We start from the raw sequence: 21,185 nt of genomic DNA on the forward strand, positions 1-21,185 counted from the left end.
TTGCTCTCTTGCCAGTATTAGAAGTAAGAATACCACAGTGTAGTAGATTCCTAAGCACTTTGGTTACATATCCCAGTGGCAGGTCTCCCAATATATATGCTCACTTATTTACAAATTATATTTTGTGTTGTCATTGGCAGTCTTTTTTTTTTTTTTTTTTTTTTTTTGAGACGGAGCCTCAAGCTATCCCGCTGGGTAGAGTGCCGTGGCATCACGCTCACAGCAACCTCCAACTCCTAGGCTCAAGCGAGTCTCCTGCCTCAGCCTCCCAAGTAGCTGGGACCACAGGCGCCCGCCACAGGCCTGGCCATTTTTTGGTTGCAGCCCTCATTGTTGTTTGGCGGGCCCGGGCTAGGGATTCGAACCCGCCACCTTAGGTGTATGTGGCTGGCGCCTTAGCCGCTTGAGCCACAGGCGCCGAGCCGTCATTGGCAGTCTTAAGGACACCATATGCTTAGGGCAAAGTTTATCAAGAGCAGATATAAATCTGTATTTCACGTAGCCACCTTGATGGTTTTGAGGTTTTTGATTGATTTGTCAGATCAGGTTGTATTTTTCTAAGTTATTATAAAGCTAAAAAAGAGCTTCACTGGGAGAAGTATCAGTTTTGATATTTTTGTTTCTTTGTAGGGATCTTCTGCAGCTTATCCATTGCGTGAATAAGAATTAAATTACACTCAAAATTCTACCAAAGTGGGCACACGGAAACTATCAAAGATGTCACAGTACGCTGAAAAAGAGCCAGCAGGTTAGTGTAACACTTGATACTGTGTGTTATAAATACATGCTTGTTGCTCTTTCATGCTTGGAAGTGATTATATTTCTTATTTTAATGCAGTAAACCAAAAATATGGAACCATTGTTTTATTATCTATATCATATGCTGTGAAAAAATACTTAGTTTCTGGAAAGTGTATGTAATATATAATTGACTAAGCATACTTACACTGAATGTGTGTGTGTGCGCACATGCAGAGGGTGCCAAAAGAAGTGTACATATTTTAAGAAGTGAAAAAATTTGTATTAAGATTGTAATACTTAGTATATACTGATAATGTTTGTTATCTTATATATTATATCTTGTATCTCTTGTATTTAAAGAAGTCAAATGTCAAACAGGACTTGAATATTATAATTTTGATACAGTATTTTCTTTCTTAAAATGTATATACATTTTTGGCACCAGCTATATATAGTAACATACTACTTAGTAAAAGATAATACTGTTTACCACTGTGTATCTCTCGTCATCAAAACTTAATATTCAAGTTGTTTAAATGTTGATGGCTTTTCCTACCATAGTATATAACATTTATTGGTGGTGTTGAAAGGTAGGGTAGCATGTGTTTGATTTGGCCCATTGATGTTTTCTTTTGGAGAATTTTATCTGAACATATGTTTGGGTACATTTTTGTGTTCTGGCTGATTCTCTATGGTACAGATACCATTTAATGAAGTTACTTGTCACCTTTGACATGAATGTATTCTGAAAGCAGTTGAACATATCAAATCATGCACTAGTAATTGACTCATCAAGTAGGTATTGAGCACTTTTAAGTAAGGTATGTTACTTAGGTAATTTGGCAGTTCATCTTCCAATCCATAAAAAGCTTTGGCAGTATTATAATTTGGGATATGAAAAATCTTTTCTGTAAGTTTCACTATAAAAATTGCAATACCTTAAAAGAACCAAATTTTAAAAGGTATTTTTGGAGGAGGGAAAGAGGTCCTTAACTCTGATTACATACACATTCGTATTTTATTCTGTGAAGAAGAACATTTTTAGTACCAGTAAGGTGCAGTTGATACTCAGTAGCATATGCTTTATCAACTAATAGCATATATGTTGAAGTAGTTTCCCGTGAACTGCTCACCAGAATGAAGCTGACTGCTATCCCTCTTTTATTTATTTATTTATTTTCTTTTTTCTTTTTTCTCTAGCAATGGATCAAGAATCCAACAAGGCTGCTTGGCCCAAGCCAGCAGGAGGATATCAGACAATTACAGGCAGGAGATATGGAAGAAGACATGCATATGTCAGTTTTAAACCGTGTATGACAAGGCACGAAAGAAGCTTGGGTCGGGCTGGTGATGACTATGAAGTATTGGAACTAGACGATGTTCCAAAGGAAAATTCCTCAGGTATGCAACATGTAGTTACTTAAGTATTATTAATAGTTATATAGGAATTGGTCTTATCATATTTAAAATTTTGAGTGGATTTATGCATATCTGTTAGTGTAATGTAATACATTTCTTATCAAGAAATTGTGTTTTAAAAAAATTAAAAAAAAAAAGAATTGTGTCTTGAAATTCCTATTGACTTTAGTATGTGAATCATTATGAAAGTTTTGAGATACACAAAAATCAAGAAACATAAAATTCATGCAGATGGAACAAATGAAGCCTTCCCAGCAACACTGGTAAGTTGAGCCAAGATGAAACTTGCATGGACAAATCAGGAAGGATGTTGTCGACTGTTTCTTAGAAAAAGCAGAGGCATACACTGATGGGCCAGTCTGTCTCAAAACTTTCAGAATGACCTATGAATTAATAGTATATGCACTTAGATTTAGAAGAAAAGAGAATAAAGCCAGTCATTAAAATATAACTACAGTGTTAGAGCAGTAATTACATTGTTACATCCTTCCTCCATAGGAAATCATCTTTCAATCGAAATAGCCTTTTTTGAATATAAACTCTCAGTATAGATGCTTTACCCTCTGTAAAACATTTAAATGACTTTCTTATAATTTTATCTGTAAGTAATTTAGCTTGGCTAGTTTATTTTTTCATCATTTTATGATAAAGAATCCAAATGTCAAGTAAGGCTTGCTTATTTAGTTAAAATTTATTAATTATGTTTTCAGTGGTTTGAAAAAGTATTTTGCAGATAGCCATATACTATAATTATACTTTGTAGACTGGATTTGTCTTTGTCTCAATCTCAATCATTAGCTAAGATCATTCTGTTAAAGAAACATTTTATGATATGATAAAGCTGAGTTTCAGTTATTTTATAATTTATGAAGCTTTGTTCCTACAAATCTCTGATATCTTTATTTTTTCTAATGAGTGGTGATGAAACATAGTCATACTTAAAGTAATTTGTAGAATAGATAAGATTTTACTCATATCTCAGAATTCTCGCAGGTTCCCCCTTTCTGTCATAAACTTTTGAAGGTTGGTTTTTTTACCCACACGTAATAAAGAAGATGCGTTTGGAGATCATTCAGGAAGCAGATTGGTTGGTTACCCTATGATTCCATTTATGCCCTTTTTTGCCTCTCATTAACCTCTGAAAAACTGTCTGCAAAAAGATGGTGAGAGAGAAGATACTGAGGGGCCGCACTTTAGCATAAATGTGGCCCCTCATAGGGTAACCAACCAGTCTGCATTTCCAGTTGGATTAGAGAGCATGGAAATACTTGCCAAATAAATTCATTCATATTTTTAAGTAGTTAATAATCGGTATGATTTCCTCTTAAATCATATTTATTAAGTAAAATTTTATCTAAACTAATCTCTCCAAAAAAAAAAAAATAATAAAATAAATAATCCCTCCAAATAAGTTTTTTTTGTTCTTTGCAAAGGTTCCAGTCCATTGGATCAAGTTTATTCTTCTTTACCCAATGAACCTGTACGTGAGAGAGATGAAACAGAAGTTTCCACTTGTGGTACAGCATTGAATCAAACCATTGAGAGCAGTCCATCCGTTGCTACAGTACACCATAGTGAGGAGGGCAGGGAGATCTTAGGAAGCAGTATGGATCTTCATAATCACTCTGAAGGAGAGTGTATTCCAGCAGTTTGTAATGCTTCAAGCATCCAAAATGGAATTACATTGGTTCATAGTGACTCTTACGATTCAGATGGCAAACGTGGAGAAGATAATGACCATCTTCAACTTTCTACAGAAGGTGATAGATATCAGGAATCATTAGGCAATATAGTATTTGAGTTGGCAGATGGAAAAGCAGAGGCATACGCTGGTCTTTTACCACCAGTCCCTTCTTTTAAATGTGAAATAAAAGATGAATTTGAAGAGTTAGATTCAGCACCTTTAGTGAAAAGCTCTACTGGTGGTACTGAGTTTGTCCATCAGGACAGCCAGGAATTGCAGAGCTCCTCTTCCCAAGATGAAGTTGTTAGAAAGAAACAACAAAATAATACTAGCCAGGAAAGACAGACAGAAAATTCAACTGGAGATGCAGCCTGTGTTCCAGGGCATATTTGTAGTGAACAAAATGCCAGTGGTAGGGACAAAAACCATGGAAATTCTCCTGAACAGGTAGTGAGACCAAAAGTTAGAAAACTGGTAAGTTTAAGCCAGGTAGACCAAGAAACAGGTTTTAATAGGCATGAGGCTAAACAAAGAAGTATTCAGAGATGGAGGGAGGCTTTGGAAGTTGAGGAAGGTGGCTCAGATGACCTCTTAATAAAATGTGAAGAGTATGATGGAGAGCATGACTGTATGTTCTTGCCTACACCTTACTCGAGAGTGACACAGAGGGAAACAGAAAATAACCAAGTAACATCAGAAAGTGGAGCCACAGCAGGAAGACAAGAAATTGTGGATAACACCTTTTGGAATGGCTATGGCGATTATTACCAGCTCTATGACAAAGATGAAGATAGGTAAGGTGTTATCCAGACTATGTCAGATTGTGTAGTGAACAAAGTGGTTTATTTTTAAGACTATGATGTTTGGTGGATGGGCTATCTGATATGATCAGGGAATTAGATATTTTGACTTACCAAATACCCATACATGAAAACTAGAGTTTTTCATAGACATTTTTATTGAGACATTGTAGTAGTAAGCAATGGTATGTTCAGATAATGATTATTAGTTATTACAAAAAAGTAGAGATGCTAGGTATTGTAATTCAAGGTATTTTAACTAATGCAATGCAAGGTAATTTTAATTTATTATATTAAAAAGTTTTGTTAAGCCAGTCTAGGTTTAAAAAATGATTAAAACCACAGAAAATATTGATTAGTAATATTGCATTAATTTTGGCAATAGTGATTAATTTATTTTTTCCTCTTTATTTTTCCTACTGTTCTTTCTATCACTAAGTTTATTTTTTACTAGGTATTTAATTCTAATTAACAAGTCTATGTGGTAGCTACTGTATTTCCCCCATTTATAGGCTAGGAAACTGAGCCTTAACTAACTTAATTAACTGAGCCTTAGCTAACTTCCTAAGGTCGCAAAGCAACAATATTGTAGACCTGGAATTTGAGTACCTACTTATTACTTAACTTCAGAGGCTTTATTTTTTACCATTAGTTTTCAAAAGAGCATACAATTTTTCTAACAGTAGGCATTCTGATTCCTCTTACAAATATAGATTATATTTTTCTAAACCGTTAGACAACAAAAGAAAAAAGAAATGGATGATTTTTTTTGTATAACAGCTGACTTTCCATTGCCATAGAGGTCCTTCTAAGCTTGTTGCAATTCTGATAGAACTCAGCTGTAGTACAATTACAAAATTTTCTTAAGTAGTACAAATAATTATTTTCTTTTCTAACTAGAAAGTACTATAAAGGAAGAAATGTATCATTTTGAAGAAGAGTGCATTTTATGTCTTTTATTTCATGTCATGAAATAATAAAAATTTGATTTTCTTTGAACATTTAAGCAATTATACGTAATAGTATTTTTAACTTATTGTAGAAACAGCTGAAATTTTAATTTACTGCTATTTTGAAGTTTGTAAAATTTAAGTGTTAACAGGTAATTTTTATATGACCTATTGTGTATTATTTTTAAGGTAAGTGTAAAGTTTTTTTGGTTTTGGTTGTTTTTTTTTGGTAGTTCAAGTCCATAGTCTTTTGTCCAAAATCCACAAAATGCCAAAAATAGAAATTGGCCACAAAGCCTGACCTGACTGATGTTTAACTTCCTTGATAGCAAATCTGGTTCTAAACTAAAATGAAGCTGTTTTTTCAGCTATTTACGTGATTTGCTGTACATTGGGGATTGTTAGACGGTATTTCTAAATCTGGGGAAAATAATACCTAAATTTCAAAACATATTCAGTCTTAAGAGTTTTGGATTGAATTGTGAACCCCTATATATCATACCTTTAGGTTACTATTTTAAAACAAACAAAAAAGAAAATTTACAATTTCTGAGAATTTATCTTTTTCTAAGTATAAGATAGTTGAATTTTTTTTCCCTAGTTACATTTTTGCTTTTTTAAAGAATACCGTTTAACTTGCTGGTGCATTTGCTGTTGTGGACATCTAATAAATATAAAAATCTCTTTTGCTTGCTTTTTATAGTCACATCTAATGTTATATAATGAAACTTGATGAAATTTTTATAACACTTGGAGAGGAGTTTTCTTAACTCCTGCCTTTTAAATTGATTGTGTGTGTGTGTGAGAGAGAGAGAGAGAGAAAGAGGAGATTGGTAGAGGTATTTTCTTTGCTTAGGAGGACTCTGGACTTTCAGTGGTTAGCAGGTGTTTTCTTAGTATATTTTTGTAAGTTTTTTCTTAAATGATACATCAATATTCTGATCAATGATAGATTTTTTTTTTTACCAAAGAAATCATTTTTTACATTAGTGGAAACACACTTAATAGAACATTCCAACTTGATAGTAATGTGTATTGACTTCCAGAGCCGATAGTTGAAGTATGCCAAAATGATGGAACGACTTTAGAGCATTCTGTAAATATGACAATGAATGCTAAAACCACTTAGGGATTTGTTTGTTTGTTTGTTTATTTTTGAGAATCACAAAGTAAGTTATAAAGTATAATGGTTACCTAAGTCCTACTTACACTTGTGTCTATATAATATAAGCCTTAAGATACATTTTAGGGAGGCAGTGCCTGTAGCTCTTAGGAGTAGGGTGCTGGCCCCATATGCTGGAGGTGGCAGGTTCAAACCCAGCCCTGGCCAAAAACTGAAAAAAAAAAAAAAGATTTTTGGAGTGGCGCCTGTGGCTCAAGGAATAGAGCACCAGCCCCATATGCCAGAGGTGGCGGGTTCAAATCCAGTCCTGGCCAAAAACTGCAAAAAGAAAACAACACATTTTAGGACCTCATTTCAATAGTCTGTATAATTATGATGAGCAAGTAATCCTGTTTCTGTGTCACTGTTTCCTGTTCCTCTACCCTAGTTACTCGCAAAGTATTTTAGTTGCCAGAGTGCCTTTTCTTATGGTTCCAGCTAAAGGTTGAAATTTAATACCTGTATATTCCTATTTAGCTTCATTTGCCCCTTCATTTGCATATACCTGATGTTTTGCTATCATCCTCCTCAGTTCTTGATATTAGGAGACTGGAGAAATGGTAACTCTATTCTTCTGTTTTATGAAAGAAAGTATAAAAAGCTTCTGCTTAATTTTAGTCTGTAAGATTTTTTCAAGTTGTTTGCCTTGCTTTGTAAAACTTAGAGGTGATATATTTAAATTTTTTGACATGTTTTTATTATAATGGCCACAAATAAAACTTTTATTAAGGGTATAAATGAAATTTATTGTGAACGCTTTTAGATATGGCAATTTTGGCTACTTGCTGAAAACTATGGATTTTTTTTTTTTTAGTGGAAAAGTACTTTAATGAATTCATGATCACCTTCTTCTCTGAAAAATTCTAAATTGATCACTTAATCACATCTGAAACATTAAACTCTATGGGAGAAACATTGCAGCTGGGAGCATTGCTCTGAGCTGTTTGACAGGAACTTAGCAGCACCATCTTATTAAATTAGAACTGCAAGGGGAATTTTAATAGGCAGCATATAATTACCAGACTTGGAATTAGACCAAAAAGCTGAGGTTAGTACCCTGCTCTTTTGAAATATACCCAAGAACTTTAGTAGCTGTTTGAGGACAAAATCTTGAGGTTAAAAAACCATTCAGCCACATTTGCACATTTTAACCTTGGGCCTAACTGTTCTGAAGAGAGGCATGCCATCTACTGACCATTTGTTACAGAACTTGAGTTTTCTGTCAGAGTTTTTGTGTCTTTAGGACTTGACTTTGCCTAAAATGTAAATGAACCCCTTATTTAAGGTAAAACATCTAGACAGTTTTTTTGGTTGATGTTAGAATAAAATGGATATTAGCTACTTAGTTGATTTTAATTTGATGTATTAAAAATGGATTTATTGAAATCCTTTTAAGTTCCAGACTTTGTTCTAGTGCTCTGGAAATGCAAATAATGATGGTCCCTGTTCTCTCAGTGTTCACCAGTCTTATGAGGAAGACAAGATGTACATAATCATTACGGTGAGAGTGAATTCAGCTACTTTCCTGTTACATTGATTGTCTGTACCACTCCACCAAATAGAACATCGATGTGCAGCCAAAGCAAAGATCTCAAAGCACATACTTTAACATTTTTGCTTACTTTTTTCCTTTGATCTTTATTTGAAGTTCATAGAAGTTTAGAATTAAAGATAGTTTTGTTCTTCATTTTGTTTGCTTTTTATTAAGCAAATTAAGGATAAATAGTTTTGTTCTTCATTTATGGTAGGAAGTTCATGTGATTACAATTTCCTGATACTAAGGAAAAAGACTAAGAAAGTGGTAAAGGGGACATTTGAGAAACCATAGCCATTTGGGCCTTATTAACTAAATTAAGCAGCCTTATATATTTGAACGTATTCCATTTGTATCACTGTTCGATGTTAATAGTGGAAAAATGTCCCAGACTACTTAGATTATGTCAGATAACAAAATTATCCAAAATTTCACTTTTACCTGTGTTCCCATATTTGAGGTTCTTAGGGATGTAATAAATACCAGAAAAGACAAACCAACTAGTTTCTCAGGGAGTTAGAGAATGAGAGATTGCTTGTGGTTGGTATCTTTTTTTTTTAACCTGGGATACGTACATGAATTATTTTTTCTGTAAATCACATGTAATTTCATCTTGGTGAAAAAGGGTTTATTGGTTCATAGTTCAATGTGTAAAGCAGGAGTCCTCAAAACTTTTTAAACAGGGGACCAGTTCATTGTCCCTCAGACCATTGGAGGGCCAGACTGCAGGTTCCGGGATGAGTGGGCTGCTAAGCAGGACAGGCAGTGGTGGCAGAAACACCCAGCAGGCCCGATAAATGTCCTAGGCAGGCTGCATGTGGCCCACAGGCCGTAGTTTGAAGACACCTGGTGTAAAAAGTACAACATTTGAGTAAGTTGTCTGCTTTTCAGTATAACTCTGATTGCTAACAGGAGACAAAATCAGTGAAGGAGATTGAAGTGGTACATAATTTAGTTTTCACTTTGGGAACTTTAAAAATGTTTAATTTACCTTTTAAAATCAAGAACGAGTGGATTTTTGCTGCTTCAGGATCATTTCATTTGTGTCCTGTTTGTTTCGTGGCTTACTCTCCTTAAAAAGTTATTTAAATATTTTCTCTTTTTGTTTTAGTTCCCTGTACTCATATGACTCTGGATAAACTTTGTTTCTTGGAGATATTGAAGTAATTAAATGTGAACTTTTTTGTTTTCATCTTCTCTGTATTAGAAAATGTTAGCATCTATTCCTGTTTTCAATTTCTTCTTCAGCAAAGGAAGTAGCTTTTTTCATTCTGTGCCTATAGTCATTTCTGATACGACTTTTGGTTGAGTTTACTCCTAGGTTGCTTTTCTCTCCACTCAACCTTGCATTTTTCTGAATTTTGGGGAAAACTTTCTTGATCTTATTCCATCTGGTTGCTTGCCTGTTTGTGTTTTCTCTTCCACTACTGAGTTTTATCTTTATTCTTTTTGTAGAGACAGGTGTCACTCTTACCCAAACTAGAGTGCAGTGGAATGATCATAACTCACTGCAACCCCAACTCCTGGGCTTAAGTAGTTCTCCTGCCTTAGCCTCCTAAGTAGCTAGGACTGACTATCAACATGTGCCATCATGCCCAGCTAATTTCTTAGAATTTTTTGCAGGGATGGAGTTATTCTACATTGCCCAGGGTAGGACTCTTCAACTCTCAGCCTCAAGGGATCCTCCTGCGTTGGCCTCCGAAAGTAATACAATTATAGGTGTGAGCCATTCATTCCACCCAGCCCACAGCTAAATTTTTAGGGAAAATATTCTATACCCACTGTTTCTATTCTGTCATTATGCCCTCTTCTTAACTGCCTTGAAATCTATTTATTAGTATTACTTCTGTATTCTTCAATGTCCACACTAACCTCCTAATTTCCACCTCCATTTATCTTTCCTCATTACCCGTTTTCCTTGCCTTTTCTGCTACCTGTCAGGCTGTTTACTTACCCCTCCCATTTCTCTTCCATTGCCCTGTGTTGATTTTTTCTTTGCTGCCTCTTCTTTGGACCCAAGAGATAGGTAAACTTAAAGGATAGCTACATAGAAAATATTATAGGCTTTATAGGCTCTTAGACAAAATTGAAGATATTATGTTGGAACCATTTAAAATATAACCATTTAAAAATGTAAAAAGAAAAGTTCTTACTTTTCCAGATGATTACAAAATATGCAGGAGGCCTCATTTGGTTAATGGACCATGATGTAATATGCTGGCCTCTGGTATGAAGAAACTAAAGTTGGTTGAATGACCAGGAGACTGATATTTTCATTAAATAAAGACGAACCAGAGATGTAGAATAGGTTTTCTAAGCAGACAACTCTTATTATGACAGTAACTAATACCTTTATTAAATCTTCACCATTCTCCAATAATTGTGCTAAACATTTTATCTGTAGTTTTCATTTAAACATCAGTGTAGACCTGAAAAGTATCAATATCCGCACTTTACAGATGAGGAAAAGTGAGCTTAGAGAAGTTAATTATCCAAGGTTGCATTACTAGTAAGTAATTGAGCCAGAATTGTAAACCACATCTGACTCCAGAGGTTGCTTTTGCCACTTCACCACTGCCCAGGGTGGTGGGATGGCAGTTGTGGGTGGAACTTTTACCTAATATTAAATACTGCACTTTGTGTCTTCAGTAGGGAAATTGCCTGGTAGGTTTGTTTTCTTTTGTTTTGTTTTTTTAATCATGGAAAATCTTAGTCATAGTTGCATAATCTCCTCTGACTAGTCCCCCAAGCCAGGTTAGACTTCTAGAGCTATAAATTAGTAATAGATATTAAGTTTGAGATTTGTAAATAATGTTCATAATGAAATATTAATGTGAAATTGTTCATATATTTTAATCACTCATGTCACAAATAAGTATTAATTTCTGGAATGTACTTGAAAGTTTCAATTGTTGGGTCTTTTCAAATAATACCACTAAGACTTCTCTATTTAAAATTCTATGATTGCATGCTTCAGTACCTTGCAGGAGCTTATGAGCACTTCATTATTCAGGCTCCATGGAAACTTTGCTGGGAAATTATTAAACTGATTTTGTGCTTACGATAAATAAATGCAGTGTTAAAAAGCAGCTGTGCTATAGTGAATTAGACTGAGTAAACAAGAGGTTTAATTCATAAAATAATTGAAAAACAAAAGAAGCAATTTTATACAAGACGTGAAAGAAATGGGATCCTGAAAGAAGGAAAACAGGTGAAGTGATTTTTGATGGTGAGGGGAGAAGTTGTGACAAAAAGTTCACACATTATAAGGCATGTGGAGAAGGGAAGAGATGGATATGAGAAAATACTGGAATCACATGTGGTAAAGCATGAATACCTTCAAAGAGGTTTAACCTTTTTTCTGTAGGCCAATATTTCCATAGGGAATGAAATATCTTCACTTGTACAAAGACACATGATTTTAACTTTAGTCAGATTTATTTTAATTAGAATTAAGAAAATATAGCTGTTAGATCAAAACTGGGACTTAATGTCTATTGCTTATCCTAACTAAATACATTTACTTTTTTTTTGCATTTACATTTTTTGTTACATTTTTGGTAACAAAATATATTTGAGTAAAAAAAAGTTTTGTTTTAAAAAAAAAGATTTGCTGACAATTATTGATGGCTTATCATTTACCAGGCACTAGTAAAATGTTTTAACTCATTTACCCCTCATGTGAACTCAGTGAGCTACTAGATGTTGTTATATTCAACTGACACATGAGGCTATGAAGGCACAGAAAATTCCACAGCTAATAACCAAGTGGTAGATTGAAATCTAGGCAAGCTGACTTCAACCTGTGTTCTCACCTTAGGGCACAGTATTAACATCAATGGTAGCAAAAATTGTGAGAATGGCAGGGAAATGGCTTGAGTTTGTGAAATACTGCTTTAGGAAGAAAGAGCTGTTGAAGGTTTTTGGAGTCATAATATAAATTTCCCACTTGTAGATGAGAACCTGTGGCATTTATTTTTCTATTTCTGGGTTACTTAGGGTAGTGGCTTCCAGTTCCATCCCAGATGCTTCAAAGACATTATTTCAGTCATTCTTGTGGTTGGTAGTACTCCATGGTATGTGTGTGGGGGTGTGTATGTGTATCTGTATATCACATTTTTTTATCCACCCATCAGCTGATGGGCACTTAGGTTCATTTAATATCTTTGCAATTGTGAATTGTGCTGCAATAAACACACAAGGGCAGATATCTTTTTGACATGATGATTTCATTTCCTCCGAGGAGATACCCAGGAGTGGGATTATAGGATCAGATGGTAGATGTACTTTAAGTTCTTTGACAAATCGCCATACTGATCTCCATAGAGATCATACTAATTTATATTCCCACCAGCAGTGTGTAAACATTCCCTTTTCATTACATCCACACCAACATCAATTGGTTTTTTTGTTTGGTTTTTTTTTTTACTTTTTAGTAATGGGCATTCTAATTTGAGGAAGGTGATATCTCATTATGGTTTTAATTTGCATTCTCTGATCAGTGCTGTTGAGCATTTTTTTCCTTTTATTAAGTCATATGCAAATAGATCATGAATACATTTATGCATTTGTGGGGTACAATGTGTTGTTTTTTTAATACAATTTGGAGTGCTTACATCAAACTAATTAATATAGCTTTCACTCCATTTGTTTATTATGTTAAGACATTTTTTTTCTATACTTGATAGATTTGACTTGTACCCTTGCAATATGCTCCATAGGTGTGGTCCCATCATTTACCTTCCCTCTATCAAACCTCCCTCTCCCTTCCCCTCACTGCCTGCTCCACCTTTCTCCTTCATCCTGGGCTACAGTTGTGATCTATCTTTCATAAAAAAGTGTGAGTAATTATAAATTGGTTTCATAAAAGTACTGAGTACACTGGATGCTTTTTCTTCCATTCTTGACATACTTTACTAAGAAGAATGTTCCAGCTCCATTAGTGTAAATGTTGAACATTTTTTTTTTTTTTTGTAGAGACAGAGTCTCACTTTATCGCCCTCCGTAGAGTGCCGTGGCGTCACACAGCTCACAGCAACCTCCAACTCCTGGGCTTAAGCAATTCTGTTGCCTCAGCCTCCTGAGTAGCTGGGACTACAGGCGCTCCCCCTGCAAGGCCCGGCTATTTTTTTTTTTTTTTTTTTTTTTGGTTGCAGTTCTGCCGGGGCAGGTTTGAACCCACCACCCTCGGTATGTGGGTCTGGCGCCCTACTCACTGAGTCACCAGTGCCACCAATGTTGAGCATTTTTATGTATATTTTTCTAGGCGTGTGTGTCTTCTTTTGAAAAATGCCTTATTCATGTCATTTGCTCCCTTTTTAATGGGTTTGTTTTCTTTTGCTGGTTTGAGTTCCTTGTAGATTGTGGGTATTAGTCCTTTGTCAGATAGATTATGAATATTTTCTCCTATTATGTAGGTTTTCTATTCTCTATTTTGATTATTTTTTATTGCTATTCAGAAGCTTTTAAATTTAATTAGGTCTCATTTGCATTTAGGTTCTTAAGTCATAAATTCTTTGCCTAGGCCAGTGTCTAGTTTTACCTAGGTTTTCTTCTAGAATTTTTATGGTTTCAAGTCTTACATTTAAGCTTTTAATCCATCTTGAACAGGCATCCTCAAACTACTGCCCACGGGCCACACGCGGCCCGCTGAAGACATTTATCTGCCTGCTGTGTGTTTTTGCCGCTGCTGCCTGTCCTGCTTAGCAGCCAACTCGTCCCAGTGCCCGCAGTCTGAGGGACAATGAACTGGCCCCCTGTTTAAAAAGTTTGAGTACCCCTGATCTTGAATTAATTTTTGTACATGATGACAGATAGGGATCCAGTTTCATTCATCTGCACGTGGCCGTTTGGTTTTCCCAGCGCCACTTACTGAATAGTGTATGCTTTCCCCAGTGTATGTTTTTGTCTGCTTTTTTGAAAAGCATATGGTTATGTGGTTTTGTGGTTTTATTTCTGGTTCTAATCTGTTCCAGTTAGCTACCTTAATACATGATGTTTTGATTATTATTGATGTATAATATAATTTGAAGTCAGGTAATGTGATGTCTCAAGTTTTGCCCCTTTTTGCTTAGGTTTGCTTTGGCTGTTTGGCTCATTTTTGTTTCTATATGGATTTGGGGATTCTTTTTGTTATATCTGTGGAAAATGACATAGTGCATCAAATCTGTAGATTGCTTTGGGCAGTATGGTCATTTTAATAATATGCTTCTAATCCATGAGCATAGGATTTTTTCCATTTGTGTCATCTAGGATTTACTTCATTAGTGATTTGTATTACTAGTTCTCCTTATAAAAATCTTTTACCTCTTTGGTTAAATATATTCCTAGGTGTCTTGGCGTTTTTTTTGGAGGGTAGGTGGTGGTTGTTATTTTTTGTTTTGGTTTTTGAAGCTATTGTAAATGGGATTGAATTCTTGATTTGGTTCTCAGTTTGATGTATGGAAGTGCTACAGATTTATAAATGTACATTGATTTCATAACCTGAGACTTTGGTAAATTCTTTTATCAGATCTAGGAGTCTTGGAGCAGTCCTTACGGTTTTCAGGTGTAAGATGATAACAAAAAGATAATTTTACTTTCCTTTTACCAATTTGGATGTTCTTTATTTCTTTCTCTTGTCTTACGACTCTGGCTAGAACATCTGATACTATGTAGGATAGAAATATAAGTGGGCAGCTCTCTTTCTCTAGCTCTTACGGCAGATTCTTTAAACTTTTCCCCATTCAGTGTGATGTTGACTATGGGGTTGTCATATATGGGTATTATTCTTTTGAGATGGGTTCATTCTATGCCAAGTTTTTTGGTAGTTTTTTTATCATGAGGCAATGCTGGATTTTCTGCATCTATTGGATGATCATATGTTTTTTGTTTTTAATTATTTGTGGTGAATCATGTTTATTGATTTGCATATGTTGAACCCACTTAATCATAGTGAATTATCCTTTGATGTTCTTTTGGATTCAGTTTGCTAGTGTTTTGTTAAGGGTATTTGCATCTATGTTCATCAAAGATACTGGTCTGTAGTTTTCTTTTTTGTTGTATCCTGACTTTGGAATCAGGGTGATCTGGCTTTGTAGAGTAAGTTAGGGAGGACTTCCTCCTGTTCAATATTTTGGAACAGTTTAAGTGTAATTGGCACCAATTCTTCCTTGTACATATATATTTGGTAGAATTCATCTGTAAATTCATCTCATCCTGGGCATTTTTTTAATTGGGAAATTTTTTATTATGGACAAAATGCATGTTTTAAAGTGAGTTGAGGGAGTGGGATTAAATTTAGGAATACCAATTAACAGTAGATTGCATAGGTCATTTGAGCCAGAGTTTTTAAAATGAAATGGAGGACAAGGTACTAGAATTTAAGAGCCATTATGCAGAGAAAGAATGGAAAGTAAGAAAGGTCTTGAACTTGGGGAGTTTGTGAGTAAGCACTCAAAAAAATAAGTGCTTTCTAGAATAAGAGCATAGTAATACGAGGAGCAAAAAGAAAATTGAGAAAAGGACATACTGATTTGGCAGATGAATTTTATAGTAAAAATACAACTTTTGAAAAGGAGGATGAACAATGAAAAAAATGCTCACTGGATAATTAGATAAGCTAGTATGGTGATCAGGACAATGGATATACATTTGAAAGTTGTTTCCTTAGAGTTGAGGATTATAAAGGATGAGTAATAATAATACAGGCTTTGGGTCTGCAAACTTTTTCTTAAAGGGCCAAATACTAAATATATTAGACTTTGCTGACCAAGAGGCAAAATCAAAGATAAACATGTAAAAGTTGTTTTTAATTCACAGACCATAAAAAACCAGGCTGTAAGGCCAGTTTTAGCCCAGAGCCTTTGGTTTGCCAGTCCTTGGCATAGGCTTCATCAAATTATTCATTATTAATTGTAGATATCCTTCTTCTACTGAAATTTAGTGATATACCATTGGTTATTTCACTAATCTGGAAAAATGAAGAAGCTTCATGTAGTATCTTTCTGGAAAGGATTATATTGTAAGTTAAGTGTTCAAAAAAAATGAGGTCATCTTGTATGTAAGTATATAAAATAACTTCAAATTTATGTAGCCATCTTACCCTAATTGTTGAAGACATACCAGAATAAGAATTGGTAAGTTGGCTTTAATTTGAGACATTTCATAGTCAAGGAAATTTAGCTTTGTAAGCTCCGTTAAAACTATTTCCTGTGTTAGATTTTGACACATATAAGTCTTGCAATTATTTATTTGATTTTAGATTATTCTTTGGGGAATAGAAAATGTTACAGAATACAAACAACATTAGCTCATATACAAGCACCTTTTAGTTGCTGTATCTGAGCTGTAATACATTCCTTCTCTAGGGTTCCACCCTTCTCTAGGGTTTCTGTGCTTTTCTGTCCATTGTTTACTAAGAATTGGCAGTTGATTTTATTCTTTTGCTTTTGTTAAACCTCTCAGTGCTCTGTTTCGTGCTTCTGTTTCTTCGTAGCATCTTGATCTCTTAGTTCTTCCTGTATAAAATGAGGAACTCATTAAGTAGGTATTAATGACACATCATCATTAAGAAAATGTAATTTCCTACCAATTATTACTTCCTTTCAAAACTATAAACTAAAAATTGTTATTTTTGATTTCCAGAAAGTCAGGTGAACAAAGAGAGATCTTTAAGGAGATTATAACCAGATTAGATGATGGATGATGGATGATATGATTGGAAGGGGCAATTTTTTTTTTTTTTTTGCAGTTTTTGTTTTGGCCAGGGTCTTATTTGAACCCGCCACTTCCTGTATATGGGGCCAGTGCCCTATTCCTTTGGGCCACAGGCAACACCCGGGAAGGGGCATTTAAAACTTAATTTTAACATTGATAAGTAATATTTTTGCCTGTGGTGATATGACTGGTTCTTTAAAAACTTAAGAGTCATTAAATGTAACCAGTTTAGCCAATGATAAATATCAATATAATCAAGTAATTTTCTGTAGTTCTATATTAATTTTGTGTATTGGAACTTACGTAACTATTTTCTAGAACTTATGTTCATAGTCCTACCTTAGGACTTCAGCAAAGATTTGTTAGTGGTGCTTTTTATAAATTTGAATATCCCTTTTAAAAATTTTTTTTTAATATGTGAAAAAAGAAGGAAAAAAGTTAAACTTTTACTCCGTAGTACTAGTGGAAATAGATTCATAGAAGATATATCATTAGTTATCAATACATAATTAGAAAGTTATTTTAGTCAGGTTGGGTGAGCATTAAATCTATTATTGTTTATTCCAAATCATGTTTAAGATTACCAAATTATGTTTAAAATTTTATTTACAAATATGTCTAAAATATGGCAAACCTATACCTGTGTACTATGGAATTATGTACATTAGTGAAAGGAGAAATAAATGATACATTCCATAACTTGCCATATGCCATATACATTCAGTGAAAGAGGTAAATTCTGCTACATCTGTTTATTTCTGCATTTATTTTTAAAGTATTTTAAAAATTGAAATAGCACCCACTAAAGTATGTGTGGCATCAGCAATCTACTTTGTACCGTGATGCCTGATTAACACTCCAGATGATAAAAATAACTAAACATGTAATGATGGTTTACTTTATTGCTGCTCTGATTTGCAGTTCAGAATGTAGTGATGGAGAATGGTCTGCTTCTTTGCCTCATCGATTTTCGGGTACAGAAAAAGATCAGTCCTCAAGTGATGAAAGCTGGGAGACTCTGCCAGGAAAAGATGAGAATGAACCCGAGCTACAGAGTGATAGCAGTGGCCCTGAAGAAGAAAACCAAGAATTATCTCTTCAGGAAGGGTATGTTTAACAGTGAGATTTATTTTATATTTATGTGTATTATACATTAATAGAATATATCACATTCAAATGTTGGATATACTATTAATTGTATTTATAAGCCTTATGTAAAGGACCAGTAGGACCTATTGATTTTTTCATTATGCTTTTGGTATTTTAAAAAGAGCAATTAAATTGAAAAGATTGGTATTTTCAGTGTACTTTATTGAAATACAATGTATGTTTCCACTTTGTTTTATAAAGAAGACTTAGACCATGTAAAAGGTCATTTTGGTTGAGTTAGGAATGAATGAATTAGAGCTCCTGTTTCTATGGGGTGGTGGCAAGGGGAATGGGTGGCCTCAAGGGAAAAATCAATGATTCATTCACAGAAATGGAAGCAATTAGTTGGAAAAGGTAAAGTTTTCATATTCATGTCTAATGGCATTGAATGATGTTTCCAGAACATCTGTGATAGATGGTGAACATTTTCATCTTTTCCTAACTTTAAATGGGAATGCTCTAATACAGGAATTGTCAAACTTAAACTATCAGGGAGGGGATAAATATTTCAGCTTTGTGTGCCAGCCTGTGTTACAGCTACTCAGCTTTACTATTTTCATATAAAAGTAGCCATAGACAACAATGTAATTGAATGAGTATGGCTGTCTTGCAACATTTATTTTTGTAAGCAATAGCAGGCTGGGGTTGGCGCCTGTGGCTCAAAGGAGTAGGACACTGGCCCCATATGCTGGAGGTGGCAGATTCAAACCCAGCCCCAGCCAAAAAAAAGCAAAACAAAATGAACAAAAAAACTTTATCTGTGTATAGCAATAGCAGGCTGAAAATAGCCCATAGTTTATTGACTTTGTTCTAGTATTTTCACAGTAAAACTGATTTTTATTTTCAGATTGATTTCATACACACATACACAACACAGCCCATACACAATTTCTTAAAGGCAATATCTACCTTTTTTTTTTATGTGTTTCTGGCAAGAATATTGAATTTTCTTCAAGTCTTTTAAGCATAAATGGAAATGCTCTAATGATTTTTCACTTTTGAACTGAAGATTTTGAGGAATTATTAGATTTGCTAATATTCGCCTTTCCTTGCTACTTTACCTTGCTACAGTAGGAAAGGCAGATAATAACCAAGATATAAACACAATAAGTTACACACTATGATGATGACCTTGAAGGAGATAAAACAGTAATGTGATAGAAGGTAACTGGTAGGGACCCACCTACGTTAATTAGAGTGATCAGGGTAGATGTCTCTTTGGAATTGACTAATCTTTAGCTGAGCTCTAAATAAACCCTATACAATTATATAGTCATGATTTATTGCTTTTTTAGTAAAGCTACATTGTGTTCATATTTTATATGGGATCTTTATATTGAGGTCCCTAATGCAAATTGTCTTTAGGTTCTTCTTTGAATACAAGTTTGATATTTGCTTTGCTAAAAGAATATGTGTGCTTTTTTTCCTTGTCCTTTCCTAATTTGTTCCTTTAAAAGATGTTAATATAGACTTGTGAAACCACCTAGGCTTGTTGTTTTATTGTAGAGGAGTATCTTTTTGATAATTTAATTTTTTTCTATGATAATTGATTGGTTCTAATTTTTAGTCTCTCATAGGTTCTATTTTGGTAAATTCTGGAATTTTAGAGAACACAAACTCTGTCAGCCTAGACTAACATTAAAGTACAGCCTAGACTGTACTTTTCAACATACACATTTTCAGTTTGAGATTAATAGGTTTTGACAGTGTAGGTTGAATTGGCATTTTTCGTCTTCATAATTTTATGTTTGATTACTTTCAATCACTGTTACTTAGCTTACTAAGTATATTAAATGATTCATATTTCATTTGTGATAGTAGCTACTCAGCAAATTTTTATTGAGCATTTATTATGTGTTAAGTCATTGCAATGTATCTTATACCAATGAACAAGATAAATAAGATTCCCTTGTGCAGCTTATATTACAGTAGGAAAGGCAGATAATAACCAAGATATAAACACAATAAATTACACACTATGATGATGACCTTGAAGGAGATGAAACAGTAATGTGATAGAAGGTAACTGGTAGGGACCCATCTACGTTAATTAGAGTGATCAGGGTAGATGTCTCTTTGGAATTGACTAATCCTTAGCTGAGTTCTAAAAGATGAGAATTAATGGTTGCAAAAGAGCTTTCTGGACAAAAGGAAAGACAAGAACAGAGGTATTGATGGTTGATTATTTAAGAGGCCCAATTTTGCAAAATTAGTCCTTTATGTTCCTATAATGCCAAATTATTTTACTCTCATGTTTTTCCTTCTTAGACTTGCTCTTAGAGCTAGCAATCTTGTTTGGGTGAATTTCTGATTACATATATGTTTTCTCGAACTTAGATTTTATTTTCTAACAGTAACTCTATTTATAAGGTACTTTTTCAGTTACTTCCAGTTACTGTATTTTGCATCAGAGTGATGCAGAAGGGTATATTTCATTCAGAATGATGGAGTACACTGAATGTTAAGTGCATAATTATGACAACCTACTTTGATCTAGCAGAAAAAACACATCTGGGATGGAGTAGAAAAAAGAATAAAAATAAGAGTAAATTTTTTAAAGTTCTAAACTGTACAGATAATACCAATAGAGGGAGAAAGAAACCTTCACTTTGGTTGAAATTAAGATAATCTTTAAGATTTTAACATTTGTTAAATGTCTGCCAAACATCTGTTACCTTTATTTAGGCTAAACATACAAACAGCTGTATGACTCCTTAATAATTATTCACATGGAGGGCTGAGGAGAGAAAGCATGTATTCTTTAGGAATTTATAGGCCGGTTGAGGAACTTGGATTTTATTTTAACTGTGAGTTTATTTTAACTTTAATGACTCAAGAACAGCATGTAATAATTCAGATTGTCTAGGTGGACTTTTCTTATTTTTCTCTTGTAAAAGGAAGAAATACAAAGTCTGACAGGTTCACAAACTCATCCTAGAAAAAGTGCTACATACCTCACTTCTGAGTATCACTACAGTCACCTTTGAAGCACTCCCCTTGGGAAGCTATGCACCGACACTAGCACCTAGTACACCCTTTAAAGCAATTT

The 21,185-nt window shown here is 34.3% G+C and overlaps 1 protein-coding gene across 2 annotated transcripts in view; it reads left to right on the forward strand.

Moving 5' to 3' along the window:
- Positions 1–476: 476 nt before the first annotated feature.
- Positions 477–21,185, forward strand: part of PJA2 (praja ring finger ubiquitin ligase 2) — a 74,470-nt gene continuing 53,761 nt past the window's right edge. The window contains exons 1-4 of one of the 2 annotated variants that reach the window (XR_001161249.2): positions 477–748; positions 1,942–2,142; positions 3,594–4,638; positions 17,909–18,094. Coding sequence is in view for 1 of the 2 variants with exons in the window: in XM_003788925.3 (XP_003788973.1) it covers positions 718–748; positions 1,942–2,142; positions 3,594–4,638; positions 17,909–18,094 (1,463 nt within the window). In the remaining variant the exon portion in view is untranslated. The remainder of the gene's footprint in view (positions 749–1,941; positions 2,143–3,593; positions 4,639–17,908; positions 18,095–21,185) is intronic. The other variant, XM_003788925.3, reaches the window with a different exon arrangement.

This window comes from Otolemur garnettii, unplaced genomic scaffold, assembly GCF_000181295.1.
Source record: "Otolemur garnettii isolate 467f Iridium unplaced genomic scaffold, OtoGar3 scaffold00030, whole genome shotgun sequence".
Classification (NCBI taxonomy): domain Eukaryota; kingdom Metazoa; phylum Chordata; class Mammalia; order Primates; family Galagidae; genus Otolemur; species Otolemur garnettii.